The sequence below is a fragment of the Gossypium raimondii genome, chromosome 6 (assembly GCF_025698545.1).
Source record: "Gossypium raimondii isolate GPD5lz chromosome 6, ASM2569854v1, whole genome shotgun sequence".
NCBI classification, from domain to species: domain Eukaryota; kingdom Viridiplantae; phylum Streptophyta; class Magnoliopsida; order Malvales; family Malvaceae; genus Gossypium; species Gossypium raimondii.
Genome location: NC_068570.1, coordinates 4,706,610 through 4,724,719, shown reverse-complemented (window position 1 = coordinate 4,724,719; position 18,110 = coordinate 4,706,610). Strand labels below are relative to the sequence as shown.

The window sequence follows — 18,110 nt, the reverse complement described above, 5'->3', positions numbered from 1 at the left end:
AAGCAAGATGAAATAAAATAAAAAATAAAAGGGAGAGTGAGAGGGGTAACGTGTATGAATGATGATGGGGTTGTTGTTTATATCAGATACACCAACCTAATTTTGCTGATATAATGAAATACCTTCCTCTCTCTTTTGCTTAAAGGCGCAAATCTCCATGAATTGACGATAGAGAATGAAGATGAATGAGAATGAGTTTCAATTTACAGATTAGTGATTAGTGAAATTGTTTATAAAATTGTTTACCCAATTTATAAAATTGTCATTAGTGAAATTGTAAATTTACACCATAAGATAAGCCCTAACTTTTATGTGAATTAAAAGGGCAAAATTACCAATTTACCTACTTGTGTGATAAAATTGTGTAATCTTCTCTTTGAAAAGAATAAAATTGATACACATCCATAACAACAACTTTAAAGCAATAGTGGATTTGCCAACATCCATCCCTTCCTCGAATACCATCCTTACTTTTTATGCATTTTCATGTTTCAGTTCGTATGAAAAACAGACGAACCAACAAAATAGCAGTGGACAATATTCGTCCAATCTTGAAAAATAAACGCGAAAAATCCAAAACCGAAAACACAATTATTCACTGATCTTTCCACATTTAGGAGAGCGACATACAAACCCTAGTAATACCAACACATTGTATATGGGGAAAAAGGTTGAGCTATCCATATCTCAGGTCCGTCTTCAGCCACATCGATCAAGCACCTCTATTACTGTCTGAGAGACGGTGAAGAATCCTTTGCCAGCAACTTCTTAATCATGAAGTGCGTGCAACAGCCGCCAATGAAAAGCAATAATCAATTTTCTTTGATGCTAATTCCAGTGTAACGATGAAGTAATGCAATTGTTTATCCTTCTAATGTTTTCTCAAGAATGATGCACCAGTTTGATTTGTCATAAAACTTATCAACAATCACAGCATTATCCATTCCCGATACCAACCTGCATAAATTATGTAAAATAAATTAACAAAAAATCTTCATCTAAAGATGTAAATGACAGGAGGTAATTTCCATTCCAATCATCAAACCTCAACATCATACTCTAAAAGCAACCAAAAACGAAAAACAGATTTTATGAAGATAAAAGTAGAGGCTTGCACATGTTCTCTCTTAACCTAGATCATATAAATTCCTTTGAAATCAAGTCCAAAGGCAATTATATCGACCGTTGTAAACCATTTACATCCCCTCGATGCAAAATAACATTTACACCAAGTAACAAACGGAAAAAACATAATTTCAGACATGTATCTTAAGTTCATGGTAAACAACTTGTTCTTCTCATTTATATCTTTAAATAGTGTAAATGTGTAATAAAATAGATGATTGCTAACTTTCCACCATGATATCATGTCCAGTTAGTTTACTAAAAATAAAATGCATTCAAAATGACAGTTAGCTAGGTAAAAGTTTTCAGCACATATCATATATCTACAATCACAAACCACAGTCATACCATTTTTGGGTAGCCAATTGAACGAGGCTCATTCCATGTGCAGCCCAAACATTGGATAATATGTTGATAAATAAATGGATATATAGAACTGCAAACATTTACAACGACAATATGCATACCTCTCAAGCTCGCCTTCACCGAACACATGGTAATATCTGTTGTACACTACAGCACCCTTCTTATCATCTTTCTTTGCCAAACCATTTGCTAGAGCACCAGCAGAGGCACCACTAACTTCGGCACGGTGATAAGGTAAGTGCCAAGGGACAAAATATTCCTGCTGACTCTTTCCATCTCTAGAAACCATTGAATCATCTTCATTTTGGGGGGTTGAGCATGATGATTGTTGCATATTCTCAGTTAAACTCACTCTAGAATCTTTTGGATGCCCACCCAAACCATTTTCCTCAGTTTCAGGAATGCTTTCTAGAGTGAAGGATGAAGGGCCACGAACACGAGGACTACCTGGTCCTATCCACTCTTCTAAATACCTTTCTGTAAGTGGAGTCCATTTGGTAAGTAATGACTTATCCTCTTGTTCAACGGCCCAAACGGTTATTAGAACTAGGCCACCCTTTTTAACAACTCGCACTAATTCTTCAATCGCTTTCTTTCTCCTATTCTCTGTACTTAAGTGATGTAAAACAGCAATAGAGATTGCTGCATCACCAAAATTAGTTCTGTAAGGAAGATTAACAGCATCTGCAACCAAAACTTCATGCCCTCTATCAGCACATATTTTGATAAGGGAAGGACTTATATCACATCCTATAAAATAGCAGCTAGAATTTAAACCTAGATATTTCCCATTTCCACATCCTGCATCTAAGATAAGTGAACCAGTAGGCAAAGATTCCAAGAAAGCAGCGACCTTGGGCCACTTGGCAAAGCGGGTGGAACTAAAATGGGGGGCAATAGCATCATAAACATGATGAACATATTTCTTTTCTATTTCAGGGGTAGATTTCACACTTATAGATGAACACTTACGGTCCTCACTTACAGAGGAAGATGGTTGGATTCTGGGTTCAGTATCAGGTGCAAGAGTACACATAGGAGAAGCATCTTTTACTTTGATTTCTTTCATACTGCTAGAAATTACTGAATAACCAAGTCCACAGATACAATCAAGGAATAGAGTGCTTTTACTCCAAAATTGATGAACGTATCTACCAGCTCTAAGAGATTTAAAAATCATCAGTCTTGAGCATTGTGCCTAAGAAATTTGACCTACACAGAAACCATAGAACATTTCACATCGCTGATCTGTTATCTACAGAATGGAATTATGACACATTATTAAAGGCAATAGAAATGTGATGGTTCTGAAATAATAGTAAAAATACACTAGAATACAGACCCTATAAGAATGTAAGAAACAGCATGAACTGTCGACACAGTTTTATACTTACATATCTTAGAAGAAAATTAGGATATGTTGCTCGGACTCGCCTGAAATTCGGCCACACGGGAACTGCTATTGGATTTTGAAGAAGTCGTGGTGGCCGATCAGAAGAAAAGCACCGGAAAAGAAGAAAAATTGAAGCTGTGCGCCTGAAAGAAAAGAGACAAGGAGAAGAAAAGAAACTAGGGCACAGTTGTATGGGCTGCGGATTTATGGGCTTTGGTTTGGGCTGTTTATCCTGATATTTGGATTTTAATTGGATAATGAGAAATTAGCCCAAATAAATTTCAATTTGTGTAATAAAAGAATAAATTATATAACAAAATAAATTTCAAAATTCCTTCATCAAATATGTAATATTTATTTTCAAGTGTTACAAACTCAAAATTAATATTTTTAAATGACTTAGACAATTCACAAAAAAATTTAAGTATCTCCAATACCTTTTAAAAGTGTTTCTCTAAGCAAACTAAGGGGTAGAGAATAGCGGAGAAGACTATGTTGATTGAAAGCCCAAGAATCGATGAGTTCTACTAAGAATAACACAGGTAACAAATTTATAAAATTTATTGTCATAGATAACGCAATAATTCAATTATTAGAAAATTTTTAATATTTCATTGTGCAAACAAAAATTTTCCAACATTTAAGCCATAGCTAGAATTAAAAATTCGCATTTCGAGGTCCACAATATTCAATCAGAACATAGAGGTAATAAAAATAAGACTCAAGTCTGACACTCCTGAAGATGTAGCAATGATGGTTAGTAATAAGCTTGGATTTTTTAGAGTCAATGATTTGGGGAAATATTTGGGTATGCCGTTGTTTCACACTCGTGCCTCGCCTTCTACTTTTTAGTTTGTGGTGGATAAAGTCAAAAGAAAATTAAATGGTTGGGATACCCGGCGTCTTTCCTTGGCAGGCTGAACTACCTTGACTAAATCGGTACTGTTAGCAATTTCAAGTTACTTCATGAATACTGCTAGACTCCTAGTCACGGTTTGTAAAGAAATTGAGAAAACTGCGAGGAATTTTATCTGGGGTTCAACTAGTTTGGAGAGGAAACCTGCCTTAGTTAATTGGAAGGAAGTTTGTCTACCATTTGATAAAGGAGGATTAGGCATCCGAGGGCTCCAAGATCAAAATAAAATCTTCTTATTGAAGATGGGCTACAACATTTTAGCCAATACTTAGGCACTATGGGATCGCTTGTTGAGAAACAAATATAATGTTCATGGATTCCTACCTGATTCTATTGAACGAAATAATTGTTCGAATCTTTGGCGCTCTCTTTCTAATCACTGGAATGAGATTATAGATGGTATCATTTGGTCTGTTGGGGATGCCTGCTTAGTAAACTTCTGGAACGATAATTGGGTGGAGGACGTCAGGCCTTTAAAATTTTTGCACATCGGAGGGGACCATATCGATGAGACCTTGATAGTCTGCAATGTGGTAACGGGCAATGGATCATGGAACTGGAGATGGCTGGAATCGCAGCTACCACAAACCGTTCTTGCTCGATCTCTGCGGTCATGCCTCCATCACACGATAGTGGTCCTGATCGATTGATTTGGAAATGGATGTCAAAAGGTAAATTTTCTTCAGCTTCAACTTATAGCTATTTTTTAAATCAAAGGGAACTTGTGCAGTGGGAACATAGTTCCAGGATATGGGAGAATGACCAATGAGGTAAGGGTAAAGAGAAGAATGACAGATGAAGGGTAGTGTTGTCCACGGTGTGATGCTTTAGTTGAAACAGGGCTCCATGTAGTCCGTGACTGCCCGTTTGCAATTTGGAAATCGTTGGTACCACAACATGACTGGTCTTTCTTTTTTTTCTTATTCCTTGGAAGACTGGTATGAATTTGCTCAAGTTTTATAGTTCCTCAATCGATGGTGAATGGCCAACTTTATTTTCAGTTGTTTCTTGGTTGATTTGGAAGCATGGGAATGACTTTATTTTTAAAGGAGCTAGCTATAGTAACATGGATTTGATAGCAACTAGTATAGCTTGGGCTCGCAGCATATCTAATTTAGCAAGGTTGAATAATAGCTGCTGCAGTGAATACACCAAAGAGTATTGGCAGCCACCGCCTGTCGGGTGGGTTAAAGGTAACATTGATGGCAGTATACCAAAACATACATCATCTGCTGCCGTGGGTGGTATGCTTCGGGATCATGAGGGGAATTGGTTATTTGGCTTTGGCATGAGAATTGGCAGATATGGCATTTTCCAAACGGAAGCAAGGGCACTTTATGAGGGACTTGTGGTTGCTTGGCATGAAGGGTTCCGACAAATTGAAGTGGAAAGTGATAATGCTATCTTGATTGATGTGGTTAGTAATAGATATGTGGTTGGCAGTAATCTTTCGGAAGTTCGACTTGTACATACTATGATTTTAAAGGAATGATAAGTTAGATTTCGGTATGTTCCTAGGGAGCAAAACAAGGTTGTGGATTGCATAGCAAAGATGTCAAATGGAGATTTGAATAAGAAATGTTATTTTGTTGAGCCACTTGAGGGTATTCAAACCTTACTAGAGAATGATATTCAATAGTCTGGAATAATGGCAGACTTTTAGTAGAGTTGTGTAATTAAAAGTTTACTTCTATTTCTTTTAACAAAAAAAATTAATACAATGTAGAGTAATACAACACTCATTCTTGAAAATTTAATTAATGATATCCACGACATGAATTTCTAATTGCATTTTCTTAGAATGACAAGAGATAATATGGAATTAATTTAGTTTTTGACTTATTATTTAATTAGATGAATAAATTAAATAATTAAATCAAAGTGAAATTTAAATTATAGTTATTGTATAATTAAATACGTTTTTCAATAAATTTTAATACACTAAAGTTGATATGATTTTATCAAAACTAGAATTGAATTAGGTAAATTATTTAGTTATACAAATTAATTTTAACTTAATTAATTACTTAATTAAATGTTAAGATTGTTTGTTGATGTAATTGAAGATAAGGTGTTTTTTATTTTTAATAATTTTATTATAAAATTTGATCATATTTACTATTTTGGTTCAATGTCTAGAACTATCTATAACCCTTCACAACCCATAAATAGAAGGATAATGCGCACTACATTGGCAACAATATCCATGCCAATCAAGTTAAAACTCAATCTATTTACCAAAGTATTTTTTAATCCCCAAAATAAGGTGTTAGTTATAGGGTGTCCTAATGGAACTACAACTCATTTGGTTCGATTGTTTTGTGACTCAAAACTAAAGTTAAACTCCTGGGTTTAGGAAAATTTTATTGGAATATTTATTTTAATTTTCTTCAATTCTTGTTCTAGATTTGAGAGTGGTTATAATTGCATACATATAGCAATTATAATTTGAGATTCAATGTTTATAGTGACGTAGATTTTGTTTTTCTAAATTTGTTCTCTGTTTGAATTTTATATTGGAGTCCATTTTTTTAAAGCGATAAAAAAAACCCCTAAAAACCTCAATTTTGAGGCATTAGACTCTTTCGCATATACATATTTAATTTGATCAAATTTATTGCTTTAGATATTTGGAGAAGGTCCTAATATTTTGAAGATGTTTTAAAATTTTGCTATGCAACTCAGCCATATTCTCTATCATGGAAAGCTTAATGGACAACTGTGAAACGACAATAAACTCAGCAATGAATCATGTTTAACGATATATGAAACATGAGAAAATGAGAGAGGAAGAAAACTGAATCATATTAGAAGGATAAAAGCTGTACAGCCTATTCTTAGTTGTTATATATACAAAGACTTCAACAGACTGACTAATAGGTAACAGACTAACTTATTCAGGAGAAGGTGCAGTAGCTAATTGGACAAAATTGCGATATGAACTCTAGGTTCTTCTCTTTAAATACATCCCAAAATTTATGGTAAAAAATTCTAGAGTACTCATCTAGTCCTCAAAGACCGCATTGTGGATCTCTTCATCCGTGATTGCTTCTTCCAAAGTGGCGTTCATCTCATCAATCACTTCTAGAGCTTCATTAACTCTGTTGTAAGCCTTTCATGAAAGAGTTCTTAAATGTGGTTAGTGATGAAGCCTCTTTTCTTCTATCATTCTCCATTCAATCCTCTAAGTCTATGGATGACATGACAGTTATACTGTTAAGACTCCAGGTGGTGGCATGGAAAAGGGTGTGTTGTGGTCTCCTTAATTGAGCTATTGAATGCCGGTAAAAAAGTGTTATTGGCAAATGCTGCTACCTTTTGGGCTGAATCATAACTTTCTTGCTAAATTGAAACTGATCAGCCATGCCTTTAGTCTCATCAAAGTTATTGGCAAATGCTGAATACCCTTTTTCTTTTTTTTACAGAAAAGTGAGACCTATATTGTCAATAACTCAATATTAGGGTTCAAAATGGGATAGGAAATTCGATGCAAGTTCAAGAAATCATCCTAGCTTTAAGATTTTGCAGTGGAAAATAGTATTTCATGCGATTGATTGTGAAGCAAATATTGCATTCATATTAGCTATATTGAACCGAAATCTGAAACAGGAAAATGTATTAATGTTGATACAATGTTGGGGTGGTTCACACAATGGCATTAAGAGCCGCAGAAGATGTCTGAGGATTTGATAGAGACTAGAAGGTTCTCAGGGAAATTTGGCATTCTATGTTATGTATTTTTTAAAGCGAAAATGTAATTTCATCATTGTATTAACTTATGTCTTTACAATTTTTAATTTTATTATTTTTTGAGGTCAAAGTGCAATTTAACCATTTACGTCTTATAATTTTATAAAACATAAAAGGGTCAATGTGATATTTTTCCATTTTAGGGGGCCCTTGGCTCCTGCCGGCCCCTTGGTGCTGCCTGTGACAGGTGTCTGTCCAGAAAGAAAGCTGATTCATTAGGGGTGAGAGACTCCCAAATGAAATCGATTTTGGTGAAGTGACTCTTTCCTTATAACCTTCTAAATAAGGTAACCTTTAAGAACAGTCCTACCATCTTAAATTAGGCGAGGACCATCATGCTGTCTATGCTGACGAGGAGGTTCCTCAAGCGAGGTGGCTTTTCATAACAATTATTATCATCACAAGGAGGCTCCTTAAGCGAGATGGCTATTCATAACAATTTTTATCATCTTTTATCATACACATTTGCACACCTTATGCAGTGTTATTACTGCATTAATGAAATGATCCTATATTTCATCTTCTTAATTGCTGTTCTAGTTAATCTCAAGCAATATCTTTTTGCATGAAACTTTTGTTGCTTAAAACTTTTAAGGACTACAAGTCTTTAATCAAATTGCAGCTTAATTAATTATAGTCATGCATATATGACTTATGATATTCTTTTCATCAGACTCTTCAATGGACTCATCATTTCATATGGATCACCATTAGCTAGTGTTTTTGTGGATATGATTTGGTGCACCTTTTTAAGATTTAAGATATTCTTCTGGGTGCTTACAAAATTGGAAGGGACAGTTATTAGTTGCAGAAAGGACTGGTTGATGGAGGCCGGGCCATGGATATGAGTTATGAGGTGGCATGGTACTAATTTGGTTGAGATATCTTTATCAACGGTTTAGCTATATGTCAAATCGTTGCCGCTGGAAAACTAGGTGGTTGGCCAGCATCAAAGTAGAATTTTAGGCACAAGCAATTTATAAGCATGTAGTCCCTCTTAAATTATTATTGTCATTAATAGTTAAAGTAATGTTAGTCCTAATAAAAAATAAAATTTAAGAATATTGTTTAGCGAAAGAGAGGAAACTTCAAATAAATGTAGTCATTCCTGTCATTAAATTCCATGTTATCTGCTACATGTTGATTATACATTAGCTATTTTTGTCCTCTCATAAGAATAATTAACAACATTAGTGCTTTAGAGTAATGTGTATAACATTTTATAAGTTTAAGTACCAAATTGGACACACCAAAAGATTAGGTCTCAAATTAGAAAAAAATGTCAAGTTCAAATATCAAATGTTTTATTAAACCAAAATCTAAATATTAATAGTTTGATCACCATGCCATAAGGTTGAGCAAAACTCGATTTTATTAAAAAATTAATTTTTTTAAAAATTAGAGTTAATTGAATTGAGTTATTCGGTTTTTAACCAACTCGATTAAATAATTCAATTTTTGAGTTCAAGTTGAGTTGAATTTTACAACTTGAATAAAAATTGATGTAAATACCTCTTGGATCCCTAACAATTTTGAAAATGTGTAAATTGGTCCCTCTCAAAAAATTATAATATATATAAATTCAAAAAATCATTAAAATTTATTTAAAAATCTTTAGAAAACATACTAAATTATATATTTTAAAAAATCAAAATAATAAACTTGAAGCCTTAGACAAGTAATTATCAAATCAAATTTATCATATTAATTATCTTGTATTTTCTCTTATTTTAGTTTTAAAAGTTTTTAAATATATATAGTTATATTATTCTTTCAAAAGATAATGGTTATATTATAAATGTATTTGAGTCCGTTTAAAAAAGTCCTATGGTTATATGATAATATATATAGGTAAACTACACCTTTAGTAACTAATTTATGGGTTAAATTTTGTTTGGTCTCTTGACTAAAATAAGTTATAATTCGATCACTAAATTGTTCAAAAATTTTCATTTAAGTCACCGAGTTGTTAAAATCAATATTATATAGCTTTCTCTATTCACACTTCCTCCACTAATCGAAAGCTCTCTTTCCCCTTCTCTTTTACAATTCAGTTTTTTTTCATGAAATAGCTTTGGACGTCACGAATATGTGAACCAAATTTCAAACATCTTTTTTCTCCTATCTCCAACACTGAATGTTAGATTAATTTGGATTTAAGGTATGTTCTTCTACTCGTCAATGTGTACTGATCCATTGTATCATCAAATCATTGCTTGAAGCTCGTTGGCAGGACTTTAAAAAAAACTTAATAGCCCAATGCTTAAATAAAAACTTTTAAATAGTCCAGTGACTTAAAAGAAAACTTTCAAATAATTCAATGGCCAAAATGTAACTTTTTTTAGTTAAATGACCAAAGAGAAAACTTACCCGTAGTTTAGCGACTAATGGTGTAGTTTACCCAATATATATTTATAATATAACTATATATAAATAATACACCTAAGGTCAATAAACTATTAGTAAGTTTACGTTTTGGTCACTCAACTCCAAAAAGTTACAAAATGATCATTGAACTATTCAAAAGTTTTCATTTCGGTCACTAAGTTGTTTGAAAGTTTTTATTCAAGTCATTGGGATGTTAAGTTTTTCTTTTAAAAAAGTTCGGCTAGTGAGCTTCAAGTAATGATTTGGCAATCGATACAATGGATTAGTACCATTGAAGAGTAGAAGAACATACTTTAGATTCAAGCCGATCTAACGATCAATGTTGGAGATTGGAAAAAAAGCAGTTTAGATTTTGATTTACAAATTCGTGACATTCAAAGTTGTTTAATAATAAAAAATTGAACTGTAAAAGAGAAGAGGGAGAAGAGCTTTCGGTTAGTGCAGGCAATGTGAACAAAGAAGGTCATACAACAAGGATTTTAACGATCTTGTGACTTAAATGAAAACTTTTAAATAATTTAATAACTATTTTATAACTTTTTAAAATTAAGTAATCGAAACATAAATTTTCTAATACTCTCATCATATTCTAACTATTTGTTTTGTCTGTTAATATCGACGGTATAGATATGTGAAATTGATTTGAAAATTTAAGTACATATATAAAAAGTAAAATTACATTAATAAATTCAACTTCCGAATCATAAAATTAGATCACCCGATAAAACAAAGGCCAAATATTCCAGTATGATCCAATATGATCAAACGCCCCAACCTGACAGCAGAGATTAAACATAAGGCTAACACAAAAGATAATTACAAGAATCTTAATTTCAAAGGAATTCGTCCATCAATGCTACAATATGGCTGAATTCACATTTTAGACAGATAGATAACTTAACTTACATTAATCTAAATTACCCACCACATAATGTAGGGAGTTGCAAACATCTAAAGGTGAAAACCCAAATGAAACATAACAGAAACCAAGAAAAAGAAAACACGTCTTTAAATGTCCAAAAAAAGGGGGGGAAATTAGATAGCAATATTTACAAGCAGCTGACAAATCCACTTAACAAGCTTTGTTCTTGTCATCATCCTTTACTTCATTTCTTACATGATCCAACGTTGATGCATGACCCGGATGAACCTTTTTGAACATCGATGGGAAACAACAACCACTGGATTTCTTCCCTGCAAATCCAACATCCTCACTCTTTGCTCTTTCTTCTTCTTCTCTCTTCATTTTCTCTTTATGAAGCTTCCGCATGACATAAATTTCAGCAATTTGGTATCCAGGAGTCGCCATGGCAGCTGGGGCTAGAATATAGATATTTTTCTTTTAGGGTTTTTCTGATATGTATATGATGAAGATTGAGAGTAGAGAAAGTGAGTTAATTTATATGGCTGCTTGTACCAGCTTGGGGAGCAAGTAAAAAAAGCAGAAACAACCAGGAAGTGACTACTAGCATGATTTTGCTGAATATTTCATGGTGGCTCTTGGACAAGTAAAGGAAGAGGGGACCATATATGTAAAAGTAAAAGTAAGAGTGGTGTTGATTTTTAGTTGGAAGGTTGACGTTTTTGCTTGATGATCAAGGTTCTTTTTTAAATATTCTTTAGTTGATGATCATGATCTATTTGGAATTTTGCAAGCTTAGCATTCCCTGATAAGGACTTGAGAATTAGCCAAAGAGATGAGATGAGATTTTGTTTTCTAGCTACATTTTTCTCCCCCGAATCCATAAATATATTCTATCATAGTTGGAATACTTAAAGAGTTCACTGCATATATATTCTAATAAATCAAGATTATAGGCATCACCAACAATGGCACTTGAATCGATATAGGCTTGTCCCAGATTTTGGGACAATAAGGTTTGTTTTCGTGCACATTGAGATTTGTGAGACAAGTAATAACAAAATCAAAACATGTATTGCATATCCACAATGCTAATATGTTTTACTTTTAATATATGTTATAGATATTTTTATAACAAATTTGCATGTGGTTAAGGATTTAAATACATCAATTAAAATTAAATTAAATTTAATTAATTAATTTTAAAAACATTTGTTAAATATTTTATTGGTTAATTGTGAATCTTTAATTGATACAAATCAACCCATATTTTTTAAAAATAAAAACAAATATTTAATTAAAAATTTTCATATAACAGCGTAATTAGTTACACCGAAAGTTATCCTAAAATAACATCGTTCCTATTTTGATCACTCATTTAGTCACTACCGTTAGAAAAATTGACCAAAATGGTCACTCATCCGTTAAATCCTTAACATATTGCTGATTGGGCCTGTAAAAAAAAAGGAAAATTATTCCTTTACTCCCTTTAAAACTTACAAAATTTCAATTAATACCATTGCTATACCCACGAAGTTTTATTTTTTATGCTTAGGCAAAGAAAAGACAACAATTTACTGTAGCTCCATCCTCTATGACGTTGCCACCGTCCACTTCATCGTCTTTCACTTGAACAAGAAAACTCCTTCATGGTTTCCACCCTAAAAAACGTCATCACTTATTCAATACCTTCATCTTCTGTTGATGTCACCATTGACTTTGGTTTGGATTTCAATACCTTGGTTGTTGCCGAAGGTTCTTCTTCTATTTCTATGGTATTACAACCGAGAGAAGTTATGAATAAGTGTCACGTGTGCAAATTTGATGGTTGTTTGGAGTGCAATTGGTTGTTGCCGAAGGTTCTTCTTCTATTTCTATGGTATTACAACCGAGAGAAGTTATGAATAAGTGTCGTGCAAATTTGATGGTTGTTTGGAGTGCAACCTTTTCTCTCCAAGTCAACAAGCAGAAAAAAGGAGTTGCCACTGCTAATAAAACTAAAACTAAACGTTTATTTAATTTTATATAACTATTCAGATGCACCATTTTTTCCAACCATTACTCATCTCTCCCATAACTTCCTACATTTATAAAAAAAATTGTGAATCACGAAGTCATCATTGCTCACAGTTGCGATTGCTGGAGTTGCTGCAACCTATATATCAACTAGTAAAGTGTAGAATATTTAGGTGGATCAATATATATCCAATCCGAGTCGTATTATAAAAGTTCCATAGCTACTATAGCCTGATATTTATATCATTTAGATTACTAGAATTGAAGTAATGTTAGTTTTATATACGGTTAAAATGGTACACTAACCTCTGAAAGTTATTCAGATTATTATTAATATTATTATTTTGGTTTGATATAAGTGGAATGCAATTATTGTGTGGTTTCAATGTTTGGATTAACAAAAGGCTTTTTATTTTTATTAAAAAATCTTTTAATACATATAGTTTCTGTGTGAAGAGTTATCATTTTTCATAAATTATGGTGCATTTGAAAAAAGGGTGCAACTAAACTATTTAGTTGGAAAATAAATAAATTAGAAAACATGGATAATTAAGAAATGTACCTCAGTGTCGAGATTGAATGAGGAAACGAGGCAAATAGTGAGGGAAGATGACAAGGGAAGCATATAAGAGGTTGGATCTAGCATTTTTATGTTATTTAATATGGGTTTTTTATGGCAATTTAAGGGATTAACTTAAATATTTTGTAATTTTTAAATGGACTAAAATAACAATTTTTCCTTTTTTTTTTTTTTTTGCAGGTCTAGCCAACAATTCGTTAAGGGTTTAATGATTGGGTGACCATTTTGGTCAATTTTTCTAACATTGATGACTAAATTGACAAAAACAATTTAGAGTGACCAAAATAGGAATGAAGCTATTTTAGGGTAAACTACACCCAAAGTCACTAAACTAGTAGTAAGTTTACGTTTTGATCATTCAACTTCAAAAACTTACGAAATGGTCACTGAAATATTCAAAAACTTTCATTCAAGTCACAAGGCTGTTAAAATCGTTATTGTATGGCCTTTTTTATTTGCACACACCAATTGAAAGCTCTCATTCCTTTTCTCTTCTACAGTTCAATATTTTTCATTAAACAACTTTGAACGTCACAAATCTACAAATCAAAATCCAAACTACTTTCTTTTCCCATCTCCAACATTGATCGTCAGATTGACTTGGATCTAAAGTATGTTCTTTTACTTGTCGATAGGTACTAATACATTATATTGATCGTCAAAGCATTGCTTAGAGCTCACTAGCTGAACTTTTTAAAAAGAAAAACTTAACATCCTATTGACTTAAATAAAAACTTTTGAGCTTAGTGATTATTTAGTAACTTTTTAGAGTTAAGTGACTAAAACATAAACTCACTAATAATTTAATGACCTTGAATGTAGTTTACTTAATTTACATAAATGGAACATTAAATATGGCGTTGGTTAAATGTACAAAATATATATATATATATATATATAAGTGTATATAACTATTTTAAATTTACATCATTGTAAGATAATATCTTTCCAATATTAATATATACATTTTTTTTATTACAAAGTAAGCTAGACTAAGGCCTAGCCAAATAAACAACTAGGGGCCATGAGCTGCTCTAAATCATGCTCTATCAGGAGTAAATAAATATTCAGTTAGTTAGTTACTGTTAGTATGATTAGTTACAAAATTGTTAGTAAAGGTAGTTAACTAACTATCCTCATCTTTGTATTAAATGCAAGTAATAGCTTGGAAAGAATTAATGCAGTATCACAATCAATTCTTCAGAGTTTGTTGAATCTTAGATGGTATCGAGAGCTCATGTTTTCTTGGTGTAGAATTTTTTTTCATGGCTACATACGCGATTCCAGATGGTGTACCAGCAGTTGACACACCGCGTCACTCCTCCAACACTAGGGAGGCTGAACATTCACGAAGAAATAGCAATCTTTGTGCATCAGCAGTTCATTACTTCTCAAAGAATGATACCATCAAACTTGTTTCTCATAATTTTCTTTTATGAAGCATCAGCTTTTGTTGATTCTTGAAGGGTTTATATTAGGTACTGTTCCCTCTCCTCCTCCTTTTATTATTGGTTCTAAAGGTCAGTAACTTGAAAATCCAGCCTTTCTTGTTCATAGGAAGCAATATAAGTTTCTAGCTTCTTGGTTATTGTCCACTGTGATAAATGATATTTTAGTTCATCTTACAACTACCAAGACAAGTTTTGACATATAGAATACCATTGAAAGACGATTTAGTGCAAAATCTACCATTAAAGTCTCGAGCATGCGTCATGCTTTGTACTCACTCAAGAAATCGAATCTTTCTATAAAAGAATATGTGTCTGAGGTAAAGTAACTTAGTGATAATCTGATTACTGCAGGTAGTTTTGTCTCTGAGCAAGAACAAGTGAGTGTCATTTTGGCTGGCCATTCACTCGAGTTCGAGTCTATCCAGGTCTTTGCCTCTGCGACTCCTTTATCTCTTGATTTGTTAACTGGGATGTTACTTGATTGTGAAGCACGACAACTGGAGCTGTTAACAGAAGTTCTTTGCCAAGCAAATTTAGCTTCTCGACAACAAGACAATGAAGTTGGCCTGAAATAGTCTGATCAGTCTACTCATTATTCTCAGGATACTAAGCAAGGTTATAGAGGACAATGTCGTGGTTGGTCTCGTGGTAGGTCATGTGGTAATGGAAGGGGTTGGTCTCGTACTGGGCCACAATATCAATTATGTGGTAAGGTGGGCCACATGGTTCAGACCTGTTCTCACAGGTTTGATAAAAAATTTTCTGGTGTTGCTGGTTCTAACTCGATGCAAGTCAATTGTCATCAGTTACATGGCTCAGGTTGTTCTTCCTCGACTCCTGCTTGTTCGTCCATGTCTCACTGTTGTGTCTCATTTCCTTGGAACTCTTCCAGTCAAGTGCCTCTTCGAGCCTCTACATCTTTCCAGCCCGATTCAATCTGGTATCCTGACTCTGGTGCAACAAATCATGTCACCCCAGAAGTATTCAATCTCACGACTGTTTCTCCTTACTCAAGTACAAATCATGACACTATGGGCAATGGTGAGTCTGTTTTTATCGCTAACATAGGCTCAGCTACTCTCTTAGCTGGCTCCAGACTATTGCGTCTTCAGAATGTTTTGCATGTTCTAGTAGTATGCAAGAATTTGATGTCTGTGGGTCAGTTTGCTAAAGATAATGGTGTGTACTTTGAATTTCACCTGATTTTGTGTTTTGTGAAGGATATTCAGACATGGATGACCCTGCTAGAGTGCCACATGCATGAAGGGCTATACAGGTTTCAGTTGTTTAAGTCTGCTCCTAATTCTGCGTCCATTGCTGCCGATTATTCCTCGAAGTCTAGCCCAAGCTTACTGAACAGTGCTCAACTTTGATCGTCCACCTTGTGGTACAACAGGCTTGGCCATCCTTGTAATCACATTCTTGCTCATGTATTAAAGACTTGTAGAATTTCTTTCCAACAAAGTAGTTTGCAACAAGTTTGTACAGCTTGTCAGTTAGGCAAAGCTCACAAGCTACCTTTTCTCACTTCATACACAGTGTATTCTTCCCCTTTTGAGCTTGTGGTATCTGATATATGAGGGTCAGCTCATCTGCCTTCAAATGGCTTTTCTTATTACATTTCATTTGTTGATATGTACAGCAGATACACTTGGATTTATTTTCTCAAAACCAAGTCTGAAGTGGCTCACTGTTTTTTGAATTTTCATCAGATGGTTAAAATTCAATTTGGACGATCTATTAAAATGCTACAAATAGATGGGGGCGAATATCATGTTTTGTCAAAAGAACTATCTTGATTGGGTGTGCAACATAGAGTCACCTATCCCTACACCTCAGAGCAGAATGGAGTTGCTGAAAGAAAACATAGGCAACTAGTTGATATGGACTTATCTCTCTTAGCACAATCCAGTATGCCTTTAAAATTCTGGTTCTATACTTTTGTGCATACGGTCTACTTGACTAACAGGCTACCTACTCCTGTTTTGAGTCATTCTAGTCCCTATGAAGTTCTTTACAATCTCAGACCTGACTTTGGTCTGCTACGGTTATTTGGTTGTACTTGCTTTCCTGATCTAAGACCATTTCACCAACATAAATTAAACTTTTGGTCTCAAAGATGTGTATTTCTCGGTGGTATTCCTAACACCAAGGGTTACAGATACCTTGCTAAGGATGGTCGGGTTTTTCTGTCTAGATATGTTCGCTTTGATGAAACAAAGTTTCCCTTTAATGATGGTTTCTGCCCACAATTCTAGTTGATTCTATGAGGGACCTTCATCAACAGTCTATACTTCCTCTAGTTGTAGCTCGGGATTCTTCTGGACATACTTTGGCACACGCAACTCCCAGGTCAGGTAAAGTCTCGCATGATGTATCTTTTCCTAGACAGTCGCATATTTTTTATTTGCCTTCTAGTGTTTCTACTGAATCCCCTGCAGTAGCCGATGACACTATAGCTGTTGATCAGACTGAAGGTAATGTAGCAGTTCCATCAGCTCCTGTGCATGTAAATAACTATCCCATGCAGACTCGCTCTAAGAGTGGTATTTTTAGGCCCAAGGTTTTTACTTTTGCCATGAATAAGAGTGAGCCTACTACGACCACTGAAATGTTTTAAAGCACTGCTTGGACAACAGCAGTACAGGCTGAATATAATGCATTGCTTGCTAATCATAATTGGGACCTTGTATCTCTACCTGAAGGTCGACGTGCTGTTGGCTGTAAATGGATCTTCAGAATCAAGAGGCATGCAGATGGTTCGATTGCTCGATACAAGGGCAGGCTGGTTGTTAAAGGTTATCTGCAAGAAACCGGAGTCAATTTTTAGGAAACTTTCAGTCCTGTGGTTAAGCCAACCACAATCAGAGTAGTCCTTGCATTGGCAATATCTCTGAACTGGCCACTTCGACAAGTTGACATCAACAATGCATTTTTGAATGGGGATTTGAGTGAGGACATCTATATGCTACAACCACCAGGATTTGAACAACATGGAGTAAATGGTGAGACGCTTGTTTGTAAACTCAAAAAGGCTTTATATGGTCTTAAACAAGCCCCTCGGGCTTGGGTTCAAAAGTTGAAAGATTTTTTGGTAGCCACAAAGTTTGAGGTCTCCAAAGCTGATAGCTCACTCTTTATTCTTCGGTCAAGTGCTTAGTTACTTTATGTTTTAGTTTATGCCAATGATATTATAGTCATTGGGAATGACTCTAAGGCTATTGATCAATTTGTTACTCTGCTCAATACTAAGTTCTCTTTAA

General features: G+C 34.1%; 1 protein-coding gene across 2 annotated transcripts; it reads right to left on the bottom strand.

Annotated features, from left to right (window-relative positions):
- Window positions 1–450: 450 nt before the first annotated feature.
- Window positions 451–3,047, bottom strand: LOC105773784 (tRNA (carboxymethyluridine(34)-5-O)-methyltransferase). 2 transcript variants are annotated; one of them, XM_012595902.2, is made up of 3 exons: window positions 2,886–3,047; window positions 1,593–2,703; window positions 451–957 (listed from the first exon to the last, which is right to left on the bottom strand). In XM_012595902.2, the coding sequence occupies exons 2-3, from the start codon at window positions 2,669–2,671 to the stop codon at window positions 864–866; spliced, it is 1,173 nt and encodes a 390-aa protein (XP_012451356.1). In that variant the 5' UTR covers window positions 2,672–2,703; window positions 2,886–3,047; the 3' UTR covers window positions 451–863. The 2 variants fall into 2 exon arrangements, with proteins under 2 accessions (XP_012451356.1, XP_052488950.1); XM_052632990.1 differs by having other exon boundaries at window positions 1,593–2,746; window positions 2,886–3,043.
- Window positions 3,048–18,110: the final 15,063 nt, after the last annotated feature.

Bases quoted from the DNA above. Each gene is read 5' to 3' on its own strand.
- LOC105773784 (XM_012595902.2), bottom strand. From the start codon at position 2,671: ATGATTTTTAAATCTCTTAGAGCTGGTAGATACGTTCATCAATTTTGG. The intron at 958-1,592 runs GTATGCATATTG...TAATTTATGCAG, and splicing joins GGTGAAGGCGAGCTTGAGAG to GTTGGTATCGGGAATGGATA.